At 36.5% G+C, this 25,301-nt stretch overlaps 1 protein-coding gene across 4 annotated transcripts in view; it reads right to left on the bottom strand.

Annotated features, from left to right (window-relative positions):
- LOC110612851 (indole-3-acetaldehyde oxidase) overlaps positions 1 to 23,030 on the bottom strand; it is a 62,113-nt gene extending 39,083 nt beyond the window's left edge. The window contains exons 1-4 of one of the 4 annotated variants that reach the window (XM_021753675.2): positions 22,446 to 23,030; positions 19,778 to 19,981; positions 19,470 to 19,683; positions 1,225 to 2,919 (exon numbers count right to left, since the gene is read on the bottom strand). In XM_021753675.2, the coding sequence (XP_021609367.1) occupies positions 1,225 to 2,919; positions 19,470 to 19,626 (1,852 nt within the window). In that variant the 5' untranslated portion in view covers positions 19,627 to 19,683; positions 19,778 to 19,981; positions 22,446 to 23,030. Of the gene's footprint in view, positions 1 to 1,224; positions 2,920 to 19,333; positions 19,403 to 19,469; positions 19,684 to 19,777; positions 20,302 to 22,445 lie in introns of those variants that run through there. The other 3 variants (XM_021753676.2, XM_043955906.1, XM_043955907.1) reach the window with 3 other exon arrangements.
- Between the last annotated feature and the right edge of the window lie 2,271 nt (positions 23,031 to 25,301).

Genomic DNA, 25,301 nt, shown 5'->3' with positions numbered 1-25,301 from the left:
ACAAGCTCTTAGAAGAGGGGTTACAGCTAGAGTTGTCTGGTACAGGTGCATTGATAGCACAGATGAGAGTGACACCTGTGTTTCTGGAGCAGATAGCTCAGAAACAGCACGAGGACCCAGAGTTGATGAAAATTGTCAGGACCGTTCAGTCAGGCAACAGTGCAGAGTTCAGATTTGACAGCAAAGGGATCCTCCGTTATGGGAGTCGACTTTGTGTACCAGATAGGAGCAGTGTGAAGGAAGACATTATGAGGGAAGCTCATAATGCGAGGTATAGTGTTCACCCAGGAGCCACCAAGATGTATCAGGATCTGAAAAGAGTGTATTGGTGGCCAGCCATGAAGAAAGAAGTGGCGCAGTTTGTGACAGCCTGTGAGGTTTGCCAGAGGGTGAAACTAGAGCATCAGAAACCAGCCGGAATGCTTAACCCATTACCGATTCCAGAATGGAAATGGGAGAACATAGCTATGGATTTTGTAGTGGGTTTACCAGCAACGTCCAACAGGATAGACACGAAATCTGCTCATTTTCTTCCAGTACGGAGTAACTATTCTGTGGATAAGTTGGCACAGGTATATCTGGATTAGATAGTGAGATTAGTGGCACAGGTATAAGTTGGCACAGGTATATCTACCGGAAAGAATCACGGCCGAAAGAAACAACCAAAAAACGTCTCCCACGCCGAAAAAGACCAGATAGCGGCGGGAGATGGCTGGAAAAGGGATCGAAAATAGTGCCAGAATGGACTGGACAGCGCTGCAGAATCGAATAGTGTCTCACGCGCATGGCTTTCTAGCGTTGGAGCTGGACAGCTGGCTGGCGGCAGTTTGACAATCCTTCTAGTGGCGGTGGTGAGATGTGAAAAGGTCCCTAAATAGGATAGTACCAAAAAGGTAGATCTAAAGGTTTTAGAAATCCTAAAGAGGAAAATTTAAATTAAATCCTAAAATCGGAAAAAAGTTCTGATACCATAAAAAATTTTGAGAGAAATTTTTTATTTTATTCCAATTGAATTGATCTTTATAAGATTTGAGTATTTATACACAAAGAATCAATCTAAATTAGGAATATTTATAATAAAAATAAAATTTCTATCACATCTATAACACTAGAAAATAGCACATGCAAGTAAAACAATTATAAATTACTAAATTTCATACAGGAAGCAAGTGCAACTCATAATGATGATTTGATGTGCTGAAAACCAATAACTTTACAACTGACCAGAAGCTTGAAGGGCTGATCCAGATTTGGTAATTGGCCTTCCAATAGGATGATACTCTTGGTTCAATGGGATCACCTGTTTGGATGATGACAGCAAAGCAGGGTATTTAACATGATCCAGATTGTCAGATTTCTCCTTTAATTTGACATCCTCAAATATTGAATTACTGCTGTACCCATTCAATCGACCATTAGAATTGCTCTCCACTAATTGGCCAAGAAAATCAAAAAGAAAACCAACAGCCAAACTTGATCTATATGCAGGATGCAAAGTCCCATCCGCAGGTACCACAATAGCTTTAACTAATTTAATAGCTTCATACAGCACAACAGTAGTTAACAATTTTCCTGTTAAAAACTCCTCAACTTCCCTAGCTCTAATTGCATGTTTGGTTCCAAAAGCACCAAAAGCCAACTTACAGCTATTCAACATACTTCCACTAGATGATTTTGAGTAGGAAACTTCTGCCAAGAAAGCAGCATTCATAAAAGGCAAAGCATTTCCAAGGGGCCGTGGTGCAGCTCGGTAGGTTTCAAATAACAGCTTACTATCTCTTTCAGGATATACATCCTCAATGGATCTACAATTAGGGATTCTAACACTTACGAGTACACTTTTGGAATCCAAGGGAGGCCTTTCCAGAAACTCCTCTAAGGAAAGCTTTTCATGTAAAGAACCAGTTATTATATGAACAAATGAACTGGCTGCAAGAAGTACTGTGGCAATATCCGAAGGAAAATGTTTTCCTTGTGCCATTACCAAATTTCCTCCAATACTGCCTATATTTCTAATAAATTTGGCAGCAATTTTTTCCATATGGTCTGCAATTTTTTCAAATGCCAGCTTACTTGCAGCTGCAGAGATAAATTCAGCTTTATTTTCTTCCCTCAAAGCTTCAATAGCCTTAGAAATAGTAACAGCAGCCCCAATTTCAATCCCAGTGTGATCCCTCCTAATCATTGAGAGTTCAGGAATATACCTAAGATCAATGTATCGGTCATAGTGTTCTAGTTCCCTATGATAACCCATGCTTGTGTTACCAACCACCAACTTCATCCGAACTAAATTATCGGCATCACAACATTTCAATAAACTCTGAAGCTCCTCGAAGCTGGAAGGTTGGTGCCAAGAACATCTTTTAGAATTTATAAGCATGAAAGGTGGTGTGATTTCCCTTTTCAAAAAAGCAGGGAAAGTGCAAATCTCATGATTGTACAAAGGTATCCCACTTATATTTACTTCCTGCCTCTCTCCCTTTTTCCAAAAGGAATTAAATCCCAAATCCTCTATATCAACATTAAATGCAAAACTTTTGCATGCATCAGCAATGGGTCGATATCCAGTACACCGACAAAGATTTCCTGCAATAGCTTTTTCAGCTTCAACAACTGTCATCTTGGAAAATCTGGGAGAGGGTTCAGGTCGATCAGTCTTTTCAGCATTAACAAGGGCCCCGAAGAGGGACATGCACATTCCAGGAGTGCAAAAGCCACATTGAGAAGCATGAAATCCAGAAAACCTTTTGTGAATTGAATGGAAGCCAACTTTGCTATTTCCCAGGCCCTCAGTTGTGGTAATTGAACATCCATTTATACTGCAAAGTAGTGTGAGACATGAACTTGCTGTAAAATCCTCAACTTGGTCAAGTAATGGATCATACTTGGAGAGCAGAACAGTACAAGCGCCACAACCGCCTAAAATCATAAATTAGAATTTAAAATATATATTAAAAGAAATAACCTAATTTTCAACAGTTTCAACAACCTAACATAAAATCAAGGAAGGCATCATTATGTCATACTTGGCCACAAAGAAACTGAAGAAAAACAAACCAAAAGAAAAGAAATGATGCATCTAAAATATATAGACTACCGAATATGAAGATTTCAACCCAAACATTACTAGTTCTTTTCTTTCTTTGTTTTTCTAACATTGTTCCATCTTTCTAAGAAATGAACACATGGATAGCTATTGTAAAAGAATATGACATTAGACAGCCTTAGCTTGCAACAAAAATATGAGCATACGCCAATAACAATCTGAAGAATTTTGGGAAAATTTTGAGTATTTTTGTATTTCACTCTTAATCTTTACAATTGGTCTACATGACTATTTATACACAGAGAATCATATCTAAACAGGAAGCAAATAATCAAATAATAATTACAGAGATAATTAAGGATCCTAATCAGATCAAATCAAATCTCTAGAATCAGCTAGGATTAGTTAAATAAGTCAACACTCCCCCTCAAGTTGGTGCAAAGATGTCACACATGCCCAACTTGCAAATCAGATTATGGTAGATCTTGTTGTTAAGCCCTTTAGTAAACACATCCGCAAGTTGCCCCGTAGAAGTCACATGAACTAAGCTCAAGACACCGTCTGTTAATTTTTCTTTAATGAAGTGCCGATCAATTTCAATGTGCTTGGTTCGGTCATGTTGGACTGGATTTTGTGCTATACTTATAGCAACTTTATTATCACAATACAAAGTTATCTTGTCTCTCTCGGACAATCTCAACTCTTCCAATAACTTCTGCAACCATAAGAGTTCACATACTCCTTGGGCCATTGCTCTGTATTCTGCTTCCGCACTTGACCGAGCAACAACACTTTGTTTTTTGCTCCTCCAGGTGACAAGGTTCCCCCCCACAACTGTGCAGTAGCCAGAGGTGGATCTCCTGTCATCGAGAGATCCTGCCCAATCTGCATCTGTAAAAGTTTCAATTAGGAGGTGACCATGTTTGGAGTAAAGAAGCCATTTCCCTGGCGCAGACTTTAGGTATCTCAAGATGCAAAGTACAGCTTGCATATGAGTCTCGCGAGGGTCATGCATGAATTGGCTGACTAAGCTAACAGCATAGGCTATATCCGGTCGAGTGTGTGAGAGATAAATCAACCTTCCTACCAATCTCTGATATCTTCCAATATCTACGGACTCACCAGTTCCTGCTTTCAGCTTGTGATTACTTTCAATGGGAGATTCTGCTGGTTTACACCCCATCATACCAGTTTCTTCCAAAAGATCCAAAATGTACTTTCTTTGGGAGATGAAAATTCCTTTTTCTGATCTAGCCACCTCGATACCTAGAAAATATTGCAGTTTTTCCAGATCTTTGATTTCAAATTCCTGGGCCAACAACCTCTTTAGTTGAGCCATTTCCTTTTTGTCATCACCTGTCACCACTATATCATCAACATACACAATAAGAAGGGTGATCTTACCCTTATGATGTTTGATAAACAGTGTGATCAGCATTGCTTTGTTGGTAACCAAAGGACATCATGGCTCTACTAAACCTGTCAAACCAAGCTCTGGGAGATTGTTTTAGCCCATACAAAGCCTTTTTTAACCTGCACACCTTTCCTTGTGTCTTCTCATCAGCGAACCCAGGAGGAATTTCCATGAACACTTCTTCCTCTAAATCTCCATGGAGGAAAGCATTCTTCACATCAAACTGTTGCAAGTCCCAGTCCAAGTTGGCTGCGTAAGATAACAAAACTCTGATTGAGTTCATTTTTGCAACTGGGGCAAATGTCTCTTGGTAATCCACTCCATAGGTTTGGGTGAATCCTTTAGCAACCAATCTGCCCTTAAACAGTTCAATTGTGCCATCAGCTTTGTGTTTCACTGTGAACACCCATTTACAGCCAACGAGTTTCTTCTCAGGTGGGAGAGTGATAAGCTCCCAAGTCTCATTTTTAGCCAATGCTTTCATCTCTTCAATCATTGCTTTCTTCCATTTAGGATCTGCAAGAGCTTTCTTCCAATCCTGTGGAATAGACACAGAGGAAATAGACAAGGCAAAGGCTCTATAGGAAGGAGATAAAAATTCATAAGAAACAAAGTTAGAAATAGGGTGTTTAGTGCAAGATCTGACCCCTTTTTTTGTGCAATAGGTTTATCTAAGTCATTGAAACATTCAAGAGTTGTGGGTAACTCACCAGAAGAAAGAGTTGTGGGTAACTCACCAGGAGAAAGAGTTGTGGGTAACTCACCAGGAGAAGATTCTTGACTCTGAGTAGACTGCATAATGGCTTCTTCTGCCTTATCTCTCCTTAAATACCTTCTCAAATCTGGCTTGTCCAAACGACCAGTTCTCTCTCCCTGATTGGACATCTCCCCCTGTCTACTAGAACTCAAACTTTCTAGTTGAACCATATCATTCAGAATCACAGAATTCGGGATCACCTCTTCTTGCTCATTATTCTCCCCCTGAAGAGGTGAGTGGGTGGTACTGAAGTAGGGTTCAATTTCTCGGAAGGTAACATCCATACTAACGAAGTATTTCCTAGAGGGAGGATGATAACACCTGTATCCCTTCTGTGTTGGAGAATACCCAACAAACACACATTTAAGGGCCTTGGGATCCAGTTTTCCTGCCGTTCTAGTATGGACAAAGCAAACACACCCAAATACTTTTGGTGGAACAACATATGAATTCTTCCCTTGTAGAACCGTCAAAGGACTCATAAAGTCAAGGGTCTTGAAAGGCATTCTATTGATAAGATAAGTAGATGCAAGAATTGCATCTCCCCAATATGTTTTGGGTAGATTCATGGTGAACATAAGAGATCGAGCTACCTCCAATAGATGTCTATTTTTCCTCTCAGCAACGCCATTTTGAGCACTAGTATAAGGACAACTAGTCTGGTGTATTATCCCATTACTCTCCAAATAAGCAAAAAAGCTACTATCCATGTATTCTCTTCCATTGTCAGTTTTCAAAATTTTCACCTTAGTATCAAATTGAGTACAAACCATCTTATGAAAGGATTGAAAACAAGAAAAGACATCACTTTTAGCTTTAATCAAATAGACCCAAGTCATTCGAGTGCAACAATCAATAAAGGTGACAAACCATCGATTACCATATAAGGAGACTGTTTGAGTAGGCCCCCAAACATCAGAATGAATAGTTGCAAAAGGAATTTGACTTTTATTATGACTCAAAGGATAGGATGTTCTAGTGTGTTTAGCATACTCACAAGCATCACAAAATAAAGAGCCAAACTGGGTTTTAGCAAACAAATCAGGATAAAGTTTTTCTAAGACAAAAAATGATGGATGCCCTAACCGCCGGTGCTACTGTATTATTTCCCGATTGACATCCTTATTTTCTCCAAAACAAGCTTGAGATATCGAAGAAGCCGGATTACCCTCCAACATGTATAAGCCATCATGCAGCCTACCATTGCCAATCATCTTCCCTGTGCGAAGATCCTGAATAACACAATGATTAGGAAAAAATTCAATTTTACAGTTAAGAGCATTGGTGATAGCACTGACAGATAAAAGGTTGACAAGAAAGTGGGGAACATGAAGGACAGATGATAATTTAATGTTGGATGTGCAAATAACAGAACCTGTTCCGGATATGGGAGTAAAAAAGCCATCAGCAATTCTGACACTATCTTTGGTTAGAGAAGGAGAATAATTGAGAAAGCCTTTATAAGAGCCTGTCATATGTCTATTCGCACCAGAATCGATAATCCATGGAACATTATTAAAAGAGAAAGCATTACCTGATTTTACAAAGTTAGATGTGGCACCAGAGGATGAAGAGGTGTCAATATGAGACAAGAGGCGCTTGAGACTCTGAAGTTCATTAGGGGAAAGGAACTCAGTCGTTGTTGTCTCCTTAAAGGGCTCCTCCACAGTTTCTGCTAACTTAGCTTGATTTCTAGAGGTAGGGACGACCATGTAACTTCCAACAAGTCTCTTTGGTATGCCTCGGTTTCCCACAATAGTCACAGTGTAAGTGATCTTTCTCAGAAGTAGGAGGCTGTGGTGTGCTCAAACTGGTAGTCAACCCAGCCTTTTCAACTGGTGCAGTATGGAGCATAGCATGTCGACGACTTTCCTCTTGTTGAACATGGGCATGGGCCTCTTCTAGGGAAGGAAAAGGATTTCTTCCCAACACTTGGACCCGAATTGGATCATATTCGTTATTCAACCCTGCAAGAAAATCATAGACCCGCTCCTTTTCAATCATTTTTCGAAATTTGACTGCATCTCCAGTGCAGTCTGCCTGGAAGTCTTGATAGTAATCAAGCTCCTGCCATAAGCCACATAACTCAGAATAAAATTGAGAGATAGTCATTTCTCCTTGCTTAGTACTATGAATCTTATTCCGAATATCATAAATTTGGGCATCATTCCCAATCTTCGAATAAGTTAAGGATAAAGCTTTCCATATTTTTGCAGCAGTATCAATTAACAGATAGGACTTAGAGATATGAGGTTGCATAGAGTTCAGTAACCATGTCATAACAAGACAATTATCCGAGTCCCATTGAGGAAAATCTGGATCACTCTCATCAGGTTGCTTTTTATTACCAGTGACATAACCCTGCAGTCCTCTAGCCTTGATAAACAACAAACAAGACCTTGACCAAGCAAGATAATTGGTTCCATCAAGTTTTATAGGACTAATTTGCAAGGAAGGATTATCAGAGTTAGGAATCGAGACCCTTTTACCTTCTGCCATAGTAAAGATTTATGAACAGTGAAAGAATAGGAGGTATCCAAGGTTGTACACACAAGAAAGCCCAATTGATTCACCAAAAGACCGGGTAACAGCACGGGAGGGCCGGAAAGATGGTCGGAATCATCGCCGGAGTGATCGGAGCGGCGAAACAGTGACAGACGATGGATCACGCGCCGGGAAGGAGTGGCGCGTGAGCCTCACGCGCAGGCTTTTCCGACGTCGGAGCTGGTCGATCGGCCGGCGGCAGTCCGGCAGTTCTCCTGGTGCCGGCGGTGAGAGAATAAGAGGCTCCTAGATGGGTTAGTACCAAAAATGGTAGATCTAGGGTTTTGAAACCCTAAAAATGAAAAATTGAATTTGAACCCAAAAAATCAGGAAAAGGCTCTGATACCATGAAGAATTTTGGGAAAATTTTGAGTATTTTTGTATTTCACTCTTAATCTTTACAATTGGTCTACATGACTATTTATACACAGAGAATCATATCTAAACAGGAAGCAAATAATCAAATAATAATTATAGAGATAATTAAGGATCCTAATCAGATCAAATCAAATCTCTAGAATCAGCTAGGATTAGTTAAATAAGTCAACACAATCAAGATCGACTCAATCTCTAAGGTTAGTGATGAACAGACTACAAGCTAAGATGCGCGAATAGCCTTGTTTATTTATGTTGTGCTATACAGTTGTAAGATAAAGATAATCAAGATAATTACCTTACCTTGTATCGAGTCCATAACCATAGGAAGATTCATAGGATCAATTATAGGATTAAATGTAAGATCTCTAGCTTTTTAAGGTCTTTTCTATATGTGTATAAATAACACCATTCAGAATAGAATAAACACATCAACTATTTTCTACGAATCTAGTTTGTTACATGGTGTTGAGATTCTTTATGTAAATAGACTAAATCTGTAGTGATAATTAGAGATATGATTATGTGATATGATTGGGATATGATTAGGTTATAATTAGGGAATTAATTTATTTTCTTACCTAGTATGTACTCTTGTAAGTAGTATATATACCCCAATTAGTTTGAGGGGAATAATCAAGTATTTTCTTTCAAAACTTCTGCTTTCTTCTTCTTCTTTTCATCATTGGTTTCATGGTATCAGAGCCAAAAAACTTAGTTCATCTGTGTTATAGGTTATAGGAAGTAAATATGTTAATATAGGAAGTAAATATCGATAGTTGTGTTAGTTGCTTAATCTTAGGGACTGCATGATCATAGGCTTGATTTCCTGTCCTTTCTAGATACTGTCTCTCATATATAAATATATTGTAACCTCTATTATAATAGATAACAAAATATTATCTATCAGAGCCATTCATGTAGATATTTTTTTCTCCCCCGTTGAGTTTTAAAATTTTTTTTAGAGACTTAAGACTCCTGTTCTTTTGGGTTACCCATCTAGGGTAATATCTGTCTCTCACCGCTCACCTAGGGAGGACGCCGGAGTCGCCTTACAACCCCCTTGTCAGATCTGTGGTTCGTTTACGGTTTGGGTGTTGGGTGGAGGTATTTTTTGTACTGTTCATGCCGGGTACTGTTTTTTGATTCTGTGTTTCTTTTGTTGCTATCGTTTTGGATTAGTTGTTCTCATAGCTAAAGTTAAAATCACCGTTACTGATGTGATTTTCTGTGATGACTAAAATCACGGAGCACAAATTAAATGAATCTAATTTTTTGGATTGGAGTAAGACTATCCATATTTATTTACGAAGTATCGGAATGGATGATCATCTTATCAAGGATCCTCCAATTGATGAAACTAGGAGAGATTGGATGAGGGATGATACTCGATTATTTTTGCAGATCCGAAATCCTATTCACAGTGAGGTAATCAGTCTTATTAATCACAGTGAATTTATTAAAGAATTAATGGAATATTTGAATTTTTTATATTTTGGCAAAGGGAATATTTCTCGTATTTATGATGTGTGTAAGGCGTTTTATCGAGCTGAGAAAAATGATAGAATTCTGATCTACTATTTTATGGATTTTAAAAGAGTGTACGAGAAACTTAATGTCTTGATGCCTTTTAGTACAGATGTGAAAACTCAACAAGTTCAATGAGAGCAAATGGTTGTTATGAGCTTTCTTGCAAGTCTCCCTCCAGGGTTTGAGACAGATAAATCTCAGATCCTTTCTAATTCTGAAATATCATTGTTACATGATGTGTTCACTAGGGTGTTGCGTACGGAGTTCCAAGTCCTTTACACACCCCTAGTGCTCTTGTTAGTCGTAATGATAGTGGCAGACAGCATAACAGAGATGGGCACAGGGGAGATTTTAATGGTAGTAGAGGATTTCAGCATCCTGGGAAGCAGTTCCTATTTTTGACTCCAGTGGAATCATTTGTTATAACTGTCGTGAACCTGGACATACAAAGAAGACATGCCAGAAACTTCAGAATAAGAATTAGCGGTCAAAAATGGCGCATATGGCAATTGAGGCCTCTTTTGATTAGGAAATTTTAATATCTGCAGATGAGTATACACAGTTCATCCAATACTAAGCATCTTTGAAATCCTCTAACTCCCTATCACTGCAATTGCCGAGTCAGATAACTCTACTGCATGTCTTGCGTCTTCATCCTCCAAATGGGTTATTGATTCTAGTACTACCAATCATATGTCAGGTAATTCTACCCTTTTATCCAATCTTAAGTCTCATGCATCGTCTTCTTATGTTACTCTTACTGATGGCACTAAATCTTCTGTTATGGGTTCTGGACATGCCAACTTAACCCTTTTCCTTTCTGTATCCTTTGTGCTATGTCTTTCTAAGTTCGCCTTTAATTTGCTTTCCGTTAGTAAACTCACTTGTGCATTGAATTGTTGTGTCTCATTCTTTCCTGATCATTATATTTTTCATGATCTTTCGATGAAGCAGATTATTGGTACAGGGCGTGAGTCAGAGGGTCTTTACATCTTGGATCAATAACTACCTAGATCTCTTGTATGTTTCACGCGTTTAACACCTTTTAATGTTCATTGTCGTTTGGGGCATCCTTCTCTCTCAGCTTTGAAGAAGTTGTATCCATAGTTTCACTCTTTGTCTGTTTTAGATTGTGAGTCTTGCCAATTTTCCAAATATCACCGTTTACTTACAGTGTCTTGAGTCAATAAGTGGGCTTCGTCCTCTTTTGAGTTAGTACATTTCGATGTTTGGGGTCCTTGTCCTATTGTGTCTAAGTCTGACTTTAAGCACTTTGTTACTTTTGTTGATAATTTCTCTCGCACTACCTTGTGTCTGCTGATACAATATTTTTTGAGTCCACTCCGTTTTTTCTGCCATCATCTGTTTATGACACCCAGGGAGAGAAAAATGACCTCTTGTTATACACTGTTCGCTCTCTAACTCCTTAGACTATTCCTGCACCTTCCGCTCATGTGCCAAATCGCCCTCCCATCTTTCATGTTTCTTCTCGACGCTTAGAGGACTCTGACTCCGCTCCACTATCCGCTTCTTTATCGACAGATCCTGCTCCCACTTCACCATCTGATTTGGATTTGCCCATTGCTATTCGCAAAGGTGTTTGTACTTGCACTCATCCTATTTCGTCTTTTGTCTCTCATGGTCAATTATCCTTTTCTTTTTGTTATTTTGCCACTGCTTTAGATTTTATTTAAGTCTCCAAAACTGTTATCAAGGTTTTATCCCATCCTGGTTGGCGTGTTGCAATGGAAGAGGAAATGATGGCCCTAGAAGCTAATGGTACTTGGAAGTTGATGTCCTTGCCCCCAGGAAAGCAGGCTATTGGGTGTAAATGGGTGTTTGCAGTGAAAGTAAACCCTGATGGATCTGTTGCTCGCCTCAAGGCCCGTTTAGTGGCTAAAAGTTATGCTCAAATTTATGGAGTTGACTATTCTGATATATTCTCTCTAGTTGCCAAGCTCGCATCTGTTCGACTGTTTATTTCCTTGACAGTTACATATGATTGGCTTTTGCATCAACTAGATATTAAAAATGCTTTTCTTTGTGGTGATCTTTAGGAGGAGGTTTATATTGAGCAACCACTTGGTTTTGTTGCTCAAGAGGAGTTAGGCAAGGTTTGTAGACTTCGAAAATCCCTCTATGGCTTGAAACAGAGTCCTCAGACATGATTTGGTAGGTTTAGTGAGGTGGTCCAATAGTTTGGAATAAAGATATGTAAGTGTGATCACTCAGTGTTTTATAGAAATTTTGATAGTGGAGTAATTCTGCTTATAGTATATATGGATGATATCGTTATCACAAGAAGTGACGTTGCTGGCATCACATCCCTAAAAGAATTTCTTAAAACACAGTTTCATACAAAGGATTTGGGCTTCTTGAAATATTTTTTGGGTATCGAAGTTATACGGTGTAAGAAAGGCATCTTCTTATCTCAAAGAAAATATGTTCTTGATTTGTTGGCAGAAACGGGAAAATTGGGTGCTAAACCTTGTAGTGCTACAATGGCCCCTAACCTTCAACTTACCAAAGAAGACAGTGAGTTATTTGCAGATTCTGAAATGTATAAAAGATTAGTTGGCAAGCTAGATTATTTGACGGTGACTCGTCCTGATATTGCATATTTAGTGAGTGTGATAAGTCAGTTTATGTTCTCTCCTATTGTTGCTCAGTGGGATGCTCTGGGACATATACTTTGCTACTTGAAAGGGACCCCAGGACGAGGCCTCTTCTATGGTGACTATGGGCACTCAAATATTGAATGCTTTTATGATGCTGATTGGGCAGGCACGAAGGTTAATAGGAGGTTAACTACTGGATATTGTGTTTTTATGAGAGGTAACCTGGTCTCATGAAAAAATAAGAAGCAAAATATGGTCTTGCATTCTAGTGCTGAATATGAATATCGAGCCATGGCATAAGTCGTATGTGAAGTCTGGTGGGTGCGTCAACTGTTGGAAGAGGTTGGATTCACAAATTCGTTGTTTGCTAAGTTGTGGTGTGATAATCATACAGCTATCCACATTGCCTCCAATCCATTATCTCATGAGAGGACTAAACATATCAAGATTGACTGTCACTTTGTTCATGAGAAGGTCCAACAAAAGATAATCTCAACAGGACATATCCAAACTGAAGAACAACTAGGAGATATCTTCACTAAGGCTCTAAATGGGACTCGAGTTGATTATATATGTAACAAGTTGGGCATGATTAACATCTATGCTCCAACTTGAGGGGGAGTGTTATAGGTTATAGGAAGTAAATATATTAATATAGGAAATAAATATTGATAGATATGTTAGTTGCTTAATCTTCGGAATTGCAATGATCATAGGCTTGATTTCCTTTCCTTTCTAGATACGGTCTCTCATATATAAATATGTTGTAATCTCTATTGTAATAGATAACAAGAGATTACCTTTCTACAACATGTGAGTGGCAGATCTGCTACCTTGCTTTGGAGACTTTCTGAAAATCAGTTGGTCTCATTACCTAGCCCATCCTCCTCGCAGGCTTCCCCGTGAAGCACCGCCGCCAGAACCATGCCTCCATGCACCGGTCAAAGCAATCTGTCTCCAGTACATGCACCGGCGCGTGAACCGTCCTCTGGCGACCATTTCATGCCGGAGACATTTCCTCCAACATCGCCCGGCGCCGGCGACTCTAGCCCAGTAGGTCCAGTCACCTGCCCAGCCTGTCTTCACACGCCCCTTGCACAAATTCTCCTTGTTTCACAGATTCAGGTCCCTATTCAGTCCCTTGTTATTCAAGAATCTCTCTCGACATATCTGAGAAGCAGCACACCCTCGATAGAGGTTCTGAGTCCCTTAAACCTTTCTTTCCAATTGCTACGGTGAAGTTATAAGGAAGTAATAATTATGTGTCTTGGGTTGCATCCATAAAATTATGGTTTTTAGGACAGGGGTATGATGATCATTTAATAAAAAATGCCATTAATATCACTGCCACTGATAGAACCAACTGCGTTAAGATTGATGCTCAACTATATAGTCTTCTGTGGTATTTGTTAGATCCAAAATTGTTTGCTTTATTTCAGTCTTGCAAAACTTGTTGTAAGGTTTGGACTAAGGTCAAAACATTATATACTAATGACATACAATGTATCTATAAGGTTGTATCAGATATGGTTCACTTACAACATAATCATCAGAATATGGCTAGTTACTTGGGTCAAGTAGAAACTCAAAAGATGAATTTAATTCTCTTATGCATTTTACTAATGATGTTGATGCACAAGAGGAACAACCTGATAAATTCTTTATGGTTTTGGCATTAATTGGATTGCGATCTGACCTTTGTACTGTGAAAGATCAAATTTTGACTGGTTCAGTTATTCCAACTTTAGAAGATGTGTCAGCTACACTCTTACGTATTTCCCTTAGTAAGAGTGATGCTACAGATACGGAATCCTCAGTTTTGGCTGTGCAGCAAGGGAATCAAGGACAAGGAGGAAATCGCAAAGGTAAAGGGTGCTCCTATTGTGATAAGAAAGGTCACACACAGGATGCATGTTGGGCATTGCATGGCCGGCCACCACGGCCCAATCAACCCGATAATATTGGCAAGTTAGCAGCTCATCTTGCCCAATCTAATGAAGAAGGCCTACTTCCACAACCTACCAATAAATCTCAAGAACTAGATTCAATCACTTTAACTGGAGAAGACAATAAAGAATACCTGCAGTTCCAAACAACTAAGCAACATCCTCCATCTTCCAGCATTGCTCACTCCGGTAATTCCTTTGCTTGTCTAACTAAATCTTTACCTGTTGATCCATGGATCCTAGACTCTGATACTTCTAATCACATCTCTGGTAATCACAATCTTTTCTCTACTTTTGTTTCACCTTCTACACCATCTAAAGTCACCTTAGCTAATGGTTTACAAACTCAAGTTAAAAGAATAGGAAAAGTACAACTTCTTCCTTCTATTTCCTTAACTACTGTCTTGTTCACTCCGAATGTCCATATAATTTAATCTCCATTAGCAAATTGACCAAAAATCTTAATTGTTCAGTAACCTTTACTTCTGATTCTGTTGTGGGGCAGGATCGGAGTATTGGGAGAATGATTAGAATAGGATCTGAGTCACAAGGATTGTACCACCTCTCCAGTTGCTTTTGTTTCTACCACTTCCGCTGAGCTTATTCATAACTATTTGGGATATCCTAGTCTTCTCAAATTGCAGAAAATCGTCTCTAGTCTTTCTTCTTTGTCTTCTTTAGCATGTGAGTCATGTCAACTTGAAAAATAAACTTGGGCTTTATTTCCTAAGCGAGTCAATAACAGGGCCACCTCGATATTTGACATTTTTTATTCAGACATTTGGGGTCCAAATCGTGTCAGTACAACTTTGGGATTTCAATATTTTGTTACTTTATTGATAATTATTCTCGTTGCACTTGGATTTTTTTAATGAAAAATCGCTCTGAGTTATTCTCCATTTTCCAAAAATTTTGTACTACGATACATAATCAATTTGATGTTCACATTAAGGTTTTGCATAGTAATAATGCACGAGAATATCTTTCGTCCTCTTTTTCTCATTTCTTATCTACTAAAGGTATTACTCACCAGACTTCTTGTACCCATACTCCTCAATAAAATGGTGTTGCCGAGTGAAAAAAGTGGCATTTGATTGAAACTGCCCGCACCTTACCCATACATCATAATGTTCCACCACGTTTTTGGGGCGAGGCGGTCCTTACTGCCTGCTGTTTGATCAACCGATTGCCTTCTTCTGTTTTGCAACATTAGAGTCCTCATTCGGTTTTCTTTCCTAACCAGACCTCCAACCAGTTGTCTCTATGTGTTTTTTGATGTATATGTTTTGTTTATAATCATACTCCTAGTAAAGACAAACTCCAGCCTAAATCAGTTAAATGTATGTTTCTCGGCTATTCTCGGCTTCAAAAAGATTACAAATGCTATGATCCCACTATTAACAGATCTCTGTCATCTTTTTTAAAACCTCCTTTTACTTTTCTTCTAGTCCAATGCACAAAACTTTTGTTCCTAGAGCTTTGCCTATACCTGCAACTCTTATCTCTCCTTAGCCTCACGTCAGTCCATCTCCCACTCCTACAACACCTCTTCAGGTCTACACACGTCGGCCTCAAACATCTGCTACTAACAATGATACTTCTCTCCCTGATGCAGGTACTTCTAATGACTCACCTTCAGTTCCATCATCACCTACTTCGGTCATGCCTTCAGTAGCAACAGCTACTCCTCCTCTTGCTTTCCGAAAAGGTATTCACTCTTCTCAAAATCCTCATTCCATTTATAATTTTGTGAGTTCCCATCGTTTGTCTTCTTCGTATTATACTTTTATTTCCACCAAGTCTACTATTTCAATACCCAAGATAGTTAGAGAAGCATTGGATTATCCTGGTTGGTGTAATGTAATGGTTGAAGTGATGACTGCTCTTCATAATAATGGAACTTGGAAACTAGTCTCTTTACCGCCTGGCAAGTCTACTGTTGGTTGTCGATGGGTTTACACAGTCAAGATGGGACCTAATGGCAAAATTGATGGCCTTAAAGCTCGCTTTGTAGCTAAAGGTTACACACAGATTTTTGGGCTTGAGTACAGTGATACTTTCTCTCCAGTAGCCAAAATAGCTTTTGTTCGCCTCCTTATCTCACTGGCTGCAATTAATCACTGGACCCTTCATCAACTGGACATTAAAAATGTCTTTCTTCATGGTGAGCTCACCAAAGAAGTCTATATGGAGCAACCTCCAGGGTTTGTTGCTCAGGGAGAGTTAGACTTAGTATATCATCTTCAATGCTCCTTGTATGGTCTAAAACAGTCTCCAAAAGCATGTTTTGAACAATTCAGCACTGTAGTTCAACAGTTTGGAATGTCTCGAAATAATTCTGATCATTCCGTATTTTTTCGTCATAATGGCAATAGATGCATATACTTAGTGGTCTATATTGATGATATTATCATTACAGAAAATGAGCATGATGGAATCTCTCAGCTTAAGCAACATTTATTCAGTCATTTCCAAACTAAAGACTTGAAAAAATTGAAGTACTTATTGGGGATTGAAGTGGTACAGTCTAAAACAGGTATTACGATTTCTCAACGAAAATATGCTTTGGACATATTGGAAGATACAGACATGTTAGACTGTAGATATGTGGACACTCCCATAGGTCCAAATATTAAACTGGTTCCTGAACGGGGGTAGTCACTTAAAGATTCTGCTAGATACAGAAGATTAGTTGGCAAGCTCAATTATCTCACTATCACTCAACCAGATATTTCCTTTGTTGTAAGTGTGGTTAGTCGGTTTCTTCAAACCCCATGCAATAGTCACTGGGATGCAATTATTCGCATTCTTAGATATATCAAAGGAGTTCCAAGACGGGGACTACTCTACAAGAACAAGGGTCACTCATAAATTGTTGGCTATTCTGATGCAGATTGGGCAGGTTCCCCTTCAGATAGACGATCTACTTCAGAATATTGTATTATGATTGGAGGGAATCTTATATCCTGAAAAAGTAAAAAACAGGGTGTGGTAGCAAGATCAAGTGCAGAAGCAGAATGTCGAGCTATGGCTTTAGTAACATGCGAACTCATTTGGCTGAAACAACTCCTTCAAGAATTGAAATATAGCGATAGTGGCCAAATGGAGCTGATATGTGATGATCAAGCTGCCCTCTGAATTGCATCAAATCCAGTTTTTCATGAGAGGACGAAGCATATAGAGGTGGATTGCCATTTTATTAGGCAAAAGGTTGAGTCGGGATGCATTTCTACTAGTTTTGTCAACTCAAATGATCAATTAGCTTATATTTTCACAAAATCTCTTTGGGGTTTACGAATGGAGTATATTTGTAACAAGTTTGGAGCATATGATATGTACACTCTAGCTTGAGGGGAGTGTTGAGATACTTTCTGTAAATAGCCTAGATTTGTAGTAATTATGTACATAATTAGGAATATGATTGTGTGATATAATTGAAATGTAATTAGGCTATAATTAGAGAGTCAATTTATTTTCTTACCTAGTATGTATTCTTGTAAGTAGTATATATACGCCAATTGGCTTGAGAAAAATCATGAAGCATTTTTCTCTCAAAATTTTTGCTTCTCTCTTTTTCTTTTCATCTCTTTTTCTTTTCATCATCGTTTTCAAGGTTCAACCGACAATATTTTGGAATTACATTTAAATTAATAAAATAACCTTAGTTCAAATGAAAGAATTAACTTGATTTCACCGAAATTAAAAAATAAAATAGATTGATTGAGCTGTCAACTGGTTGACCAGATAACCTGTTTGACCAATTCAAAATTGGAATTTGAATCCACAATTTGAGTACCCTACAAAGGACCCATTAATCGTAGTACCCCAGCCTATAATCCCATTTTGGTGAAAAGATGGGAAGTAAAGAACAAAAATACCCCAAAATACAGCTACTCCAATTACTTGGATTAACTACTTTAGAATTTAACTTTTACATCTATTTAGACCAATTGGTTTTGGCTAGAACAAAGGTTGCAGTCAGGTTGACTTAGGCTATTGTAACTTTGTAAGGCTCTTGCAGTTGGTCATGGACTTGTGGACTTGTGGACTTGTGGGCCTCGGCTCTTGGCTATAACAAGGTTACAATTGTTAACAATTAGCATACAAAATACTACTTTTGATAGTCTGAGCATGTTGAATCTCACATCGATTTGGGTTTGGAAAAGGGTAATGTATCACTTATATATGGATCATAAACTATACTCTCTTTGAGCTACCCAACTACCTCTTGGGTGAGTTAGACCTCTGACCCAGATTTAACCTGGTCGCAGAACCTCCCACCGATGTTGGGCCTCCCATGAATATGTCACGCTCCAGTGTGGTCGTAGGCGTGAAGGGAGTATGTTGAATCTCACATCGGTTTGGGAAAATGAGTAATGTGCCCCTTATATGGCCATACGCAATTCTTCTCTTAAACTAGTTTTTTGGGTGAGTTAAGCCTGGCCCAAAAGATTTCGTAAGTTTTATGGTGCCGTATTGCAAGGGTTGCAGTTGTCTAATTTATGTGCTTACATCATTACAAGATGCTGTAGTTTATAAAGTTGATGGTGGTTTAGTTTATTACAGGAGCTATATTTGGTGGCAGCCATAATACCTCAGCTTACCAGCTTGAATATTACAAAAAAATTCTAAACACTGTTGATTCAAATCCTAACACCCCAACCTTGAACTCTACATTTTTGGTCACTGCCAGTTCTCCTACAGGGACTTGAATAGCAGTAGGAAGTGAAATGAAGCAACTTCAGCTAACCAAAGTAAGAATTGGTATGAATCTAATTTCTGAAAGTTATTTTATGCAAGAAAATTCTGAAAGTTATTCAAGCAAATTACATTACAGTGAGCAGTATAAACTGAATCTACCCATTCTAAAATCTTCTGAACGTACTTGGACCCAATTTCCAACAAAAAGAAAGGGAACCAAATCATCAAACACTAATAACACATGTCATAGATTAAATTCTTACAACACAATAAAAATTCAGGGAAGAAACTCGAGAACAAATTCAGGGAAGAAACTCGAGAACTAACTTATTAACACATCAAAAGGAAATTTGATTTAAAAAATCTACAAGTCCATATGCCCAAAAATAGCATACCAATTACCTGAAATCTTGAAATGTTTATAAATTTAGGGGATGGTGATAGTGCCAATCAATTGGACAAGAAAAGTTCCTAAAGTATAAGAAAAACCCATCAAATTAACCCAAATTAAAATTAGAAAGTATGAGAAAGAGAGTACCTTCACCACAACCAAGCTTCACACTCTTGAAAGGAGTCTGAGTTCGAAGAAACTCGAGCAAAGTCATAGTAGGGTCCACTGTGGATAGCTCAAACCTCTGTCCATTAACAGCAAAAACCAGATAACTCTTCTTACCAAATTGAATGTCCTCTTCCATTTCTTTATGCGGGAGTATCCAGTCAAACCGAAAACCTGCACTGAGCTCATCCCGTTCCTGACAAGTATATAAGCAGACAATGAAGAGAAGTCACAATCTTACCAAAAGACTGTTTAAATTAGAAATACATCATTGCGTTTGTAATGCTCACCTCTTCTTGAAAAATTCTAAACCACTCAAAGCCGGATGAAAATCTGATGCGTCTGTGGACGGGTTACCTCAGTAGGACCATTGATGTCCACCTGTCACCCTCTCTTCTTCGTTTTCCTTCCAAACTATGATGTTTGGTTCAATCAATTATATCTTACACATAAATTCAATTCAATTCCCTTTAACATGTGGTGGAGAAAGCTGCCTAAAACATATGGCTGACAATAAGTTTATAGAAAATTCTATGTGCTGTACCATCTATAAACAGAGATAATCATGCTGTAAAAATTTGTAAAGCCACCTATACTATACTTCTTGTAAATTGAGAGCTAATAAAATTACTTTACCAAACTATCGCTATCTTTTTCTCTCTACCCTTTGAACCTAGGTGTCCTTGGTCAATTTCTTGCTGCCTTAGCAAGTTAATCAAGAGGTCTTAAGGCCTCATGAGGCTGACTAGCCTATTCTCGGGGAATTTGTTAATGCTGCATGAAAGCACTTGGGAAAATAAAATAAGTGAGCCCGTTATAAATAGAAAATTTAAAATATATAATTTAATTGAAGAGCTACTATATCAAAAAATTTTCATATTTAATAAATTTATAACAACCATTAAAAATATATTAATAAATTTAAAATAAATTTTCAAGATTTTGAGGTTTATATAATAAAATTAACAGTAGTAAAAAATAAATTTAGATATTATAAAATTAAAAAAATATATATTATATAATTATCTATATATATAATAGTTCTAATAAAGAAAATATATTATATAATTGTCTATATATAATAATAGTAGATAAATAAAAAACTAGCTTTATAGTTTTATTTTTTATGACCAATAAAGTATAAGAGATAAATTATTGAGAGAAAATTATTTAAGAAGAGCATTTTAGTCCAAAAGATGTGCAAGTTTTGTGAAATTCATTTCAAATTCCATTAAATTTAATATGAACTGATTTTAGTTGTAACCAATTCAATGAAAGTAAATTTTTATAATTGAATTTTAAATTTTATTCAAACCAAACACACAAAATAAGGAATTAATTTGTTAGTACCAAGTTCGGTCCAATTAATTTGTTAGTATCAAGTATGCTGCACAAGAATAGATTATTACTCATGATGAAAGTTGATCTACAAATGCAGAAATAATAATTATTAGTCTCATATATTTTTCTAATTATAATATAAGGTCTTTAATTTTTTAATTAGTCTCTTATTATTTTATTCAAATTAATAGCCCTATCTATTAATTTCAAAAATCCAGCGATAGATCTCCTAATAGGCTAGGATTCCATTTAATTTAAATAATTTTATATTTTTGTAACAAATTATTACAAATTAAATCAAGTAGATAATATAATTTATCAATTACATTTTTATGTGACTCCTAGATCAATTAGGTGACAACTCTTTGTCTTTATCATATTTTATATGTTATGTCTAACTCTTACCCTAAATTTACATGATCATGAGTTTGCCTATCCAAATCAAATAATTTAGTTAAGTAGAATAAATATTCAGAAACACCTAATATTTCATAACACTAAATATATTCGGGTGATATTAACTTTGAATTTTTCCAATAAATTAATAAATATCAAACTCTAATTTTATACTATAACAATGGATGGTAAGACATCATGTTCTTAATATGTACTTAAAATTTTAATTCTAAGATTTCTATTAAGGTCTCACGCATAGTCACTATTGTTGTATATCATATATATTACATATATAATGTAATTCTAATTGGATGATTATGAAAAGTTTTAAAAAATAATTCCTTTTGAGCCATAAAGAGAACTTGATGGTTTAAAATACAAGTGATAACTGCTTTAATTTTTAAAAGTCAAAAGAGCTCCTTGAATGCACCACGTTGAATGGTCTTTGTAATTTTTAAACGTCTTTTTTTCTTTGTAGGTTTATAAAAAATTTCTATCTACATATCCTAATTATATAACAATTACATAATTACATATTCTAATTATATAACAATTACATAATTAAAAGAAAAAATTAAATTACATTCTAGTGGAGATAGATGAGAAGAAAATTTTACAATCCAAAACCTAGAATAATAAAGAAAAATAAAACACACAGACTTTATTTAAAAATTACTAAAAATAAATCACTCATTCATTCAAACATATTGAACTTTTCAAAACTTGTTCATACCCATCTACCATGCAAATAAATCATATTAAATGTATATAAATTAATTATTAATTTATTTTATATTTATTATTAATTTTATATGTTAAAATTAAAAATTAATCAATTTAATATTTTAATGTTAGTGTTAACCAAAAATAATTTGTGAATAAAACAATTTTATTCAGAGTTTTAATCATATTAAAAAATTAATTTTAACAATAAATTATAAAATTAAATTTAATGTTATTAATTTTTAAAAATTAATTTAATGAATAAAATAATTTGTTCATGTTTCTAATCAAATTAAAAAGTACATTAAAATTTTTAATTACTGTTAAAATATTTAAATGGCCCAAATTAATAAAAAATTATTTTGAATTAAATAGCTGTTTAATTTATAGACTGAAAATAATTTTTAAAATTTATTTTCTGCCCAAAAGGATTATTTTGAAACTTTTCAAAAAGTACAGGACTCAAACCATAAGTTTGCTAGCAACTTCATCTTCTACCTTGAGAACATGCCCTAGCCGCCGCCCCTCTCACGCCGCACACTCGATGATCGCCAGATGCTGCCGACCCGAGTTCCGGCAGTTCGCGCAACGATTGCACTATCACTGGCGCTACGAACCATCTCCGGCCAGATTCATCGTTGATGGCTCACGAGAGGTTGCTTCGGTCTTCCTCGAATCGCCGATTCACACAGCAACTTCCTCCCCAGCAACGTCGAGGCTACTGGGTTCATCCTGCGATCGCTGTGTATGCTGTCCGTGCAACGTCGGTTGATAGCCCGTAAACCGGTGGATCGAGCAACGATAGCGCCTCCGCCGGCGCTGAGCCAACTCGGACCTCACCTTGTTGATGACAGCTCGCGACGGAAGCCCAAACCGAGACCATCTCGATCTCGACCTCCACGGACGTGGGGAACGACGTGCTCCATGTCCATGTCACGGCCGTTGCAGTCAGGCAAGCATCGCCGGGCAAGCATGCTGCAGGCAGATCAATCGCGCGTCCGCCAGCGACAGGCACTCATGCTCGCCGCGAGTGGTCCGCAACAGTGTTCTTGTCGATTTTTTTTTAATTATTATTTTAACAATTTAAAGAAAAAAATAACAAGTTAAAAGAATTTTGATTCCAGATTCTAAAATTTGTAATAACACTAACTTTTATTTAGCAAAATTTAACGCACAAAATTTAATCAGATTAATATAATAATAAATATAATTTTTTATTATACTCTAATCATTTAAATAGAATCTTAATACCACCATTGAATTTCAATTAGATTAAACTAACATAAATCAAATTTAAAAAAAAATAATAATTAAAAAAATATACATTTTATTTTTTTATAATAAAATACGAGATCATTACTTTGATTAAATTATCGCAAATCATAAACTGTTTTATTGTTCGGTTTCTAACGATATTCATACAGAATAGTAATCGAAAAACTTTAGAACAGTTTTAAGAGATTTTGAAAAGGGGAAAGATTCTGAGTGTTAACTCTCTGCCTTTTTTATGAATTCTGGAGGCTCTCTCTCAAAGGGATTTTTGCTAAACTCTAAATAAATTGAAATTATAATTCAGAATTTTAATAAATAAGCCATATAAATTTTATCTCATACAATTCTCTATGCGTGTGATTAGGTTCTAAATATGTTGACAACAAATATAATTAACTAACTAATTAATTTGAAGGTCAAGAACATTGTTTAACAACATGTCAAGACTACCCAAAAATTCAGAATGTCAAAAGTGATTTTGACTTAACCTTTCAGTACGTGATTTGTCAATGTAGTTAATATCCCTTCATCACAAATGTATCGATTTAACATTTGATGCATGAAGCATATCTATAATATTAAATCACATTAGTTCTCATTTATTAGTTATTGACTTATTGAATGAAATTTCAAATCTCATTTGCTAATTTCATTCCACTTTGTATAAGAATTTTATAATTAATACTAGCAGAGAACAAATGAGACATTTCCTAATTTAACTTAGGGTGATAAATCCTATCTCATGCACATAAATACTTTTATATAATTTCTAATATATCAAATTCATCATCATTTGTTACTCATGAACCAAGCAACATATAAGATGAATCAAAACATAAAAGTCCATATATAAGATTATTTATTAATTTAAAGTTAAAAGATCACTTATACAACCATACTTGAGTAATCTATAAACACATGTTATTTTCCATATAGATTTTTTAGGTGGATCAGTTTAGTGCACTTATTCATAAAATAAGTATTTACATATTAGTTCTAAATATCTCACATATCTCAATCTATGAGATCAGTTATTTCCTCTAAAATGAAAGAACATAATATATAATAGTTTCAGCAGCTCTAATCATTTTCTAATCATGATAATAATATAACATTTGGAGATGTTACTTAAATGTAATAGGAATCTCACAATTATAATCACGTTATAATTTTCTTTGTATAGTAATATAATCTAATAGACTTTATCTTTACTCGAGATTTAATTAAATTAACATTAAAAATAAATATCTGCCTTTATAAAATTGTATTTAAATACTTAAAATAAACGAACAATAATATCCAACTACAACCAACAGATTGGTTGTAAGGCATATTACTAATATATGGTTCATCACTCGGCATATATCACTACGAAGATGAAAGTAGAAGGAATGACCTTGTATAGTGCAACCTCAAGGTTTCTTTAACACAAGCTTGAAGATATGTTGGCTGTGTGATAGAGTATGTGAAATCCTTAAGATTAATCTGAAATGAAAAGAGAAGATTAGCTCCAAATAAGGTATGTATTTCAGAAATTTCAATGACCGGTTACAAGGAAATATGCACTCATTTCCCCTTTCCAAAAAGAGAATATATGTTCCTAAAGAAGAATAAGGAAAATTGTCTGCTCTCCCCCTATTATTTTGGCTATTTATAATGTGGAGGTACTCTAATCACATGCTCTTTACCACCTGTTATAACTAATTCCTATCCTGCCCTTCCGATTAGATTTTCGTCCTTCCAGAATATACTTTCCATGTGTTCTGAGCCTTTCATTGTGCAGGTTGCATGTTTGGGTTTCTGCTGAGTGCATGCTTCTGCTCATCAATACCACCCTCAGGAGAAATAGCCTTGTCCTCAAGGCTGAAAGCAGGAAATTGTCCACATAGATCTACTTCATCATGCCAAGTTGCTTCATAAAAAAAAATGGCCTTGCCATTTAACTAGCACTTGAGGAACTAAAACCCCTTGCTGGTTAATGCTTTTGCGCTGCAAAATAGGAATAGGTTCATCTATTGCCAATTCTGGCAGTAACTGAGCAATGACAGGGTGATCTCCTACTACTCGCTTTAACCGAAAAAC

Source organism: Manihot esculenta, chromosome 4 (assembly GCF_001659605.2).
Source record: "Manihot esculenta cultivar AM560-2 chromosome 4, M.esculenta_v8, whole genome shotgun sequence".
Classification (NCBI taxonomy): Eukaryota; Viridiplantae; Streptophyta; class Magnoliopsida; order Malpighiales; family Euphorbiaceae; genus Manihot; species Manihot esculenta.
The sequence above is the reverse complement of the archived record's forward strand: the minus strand, read 5'-3'. Positions and strand labels throughout refer to the sequence as shown.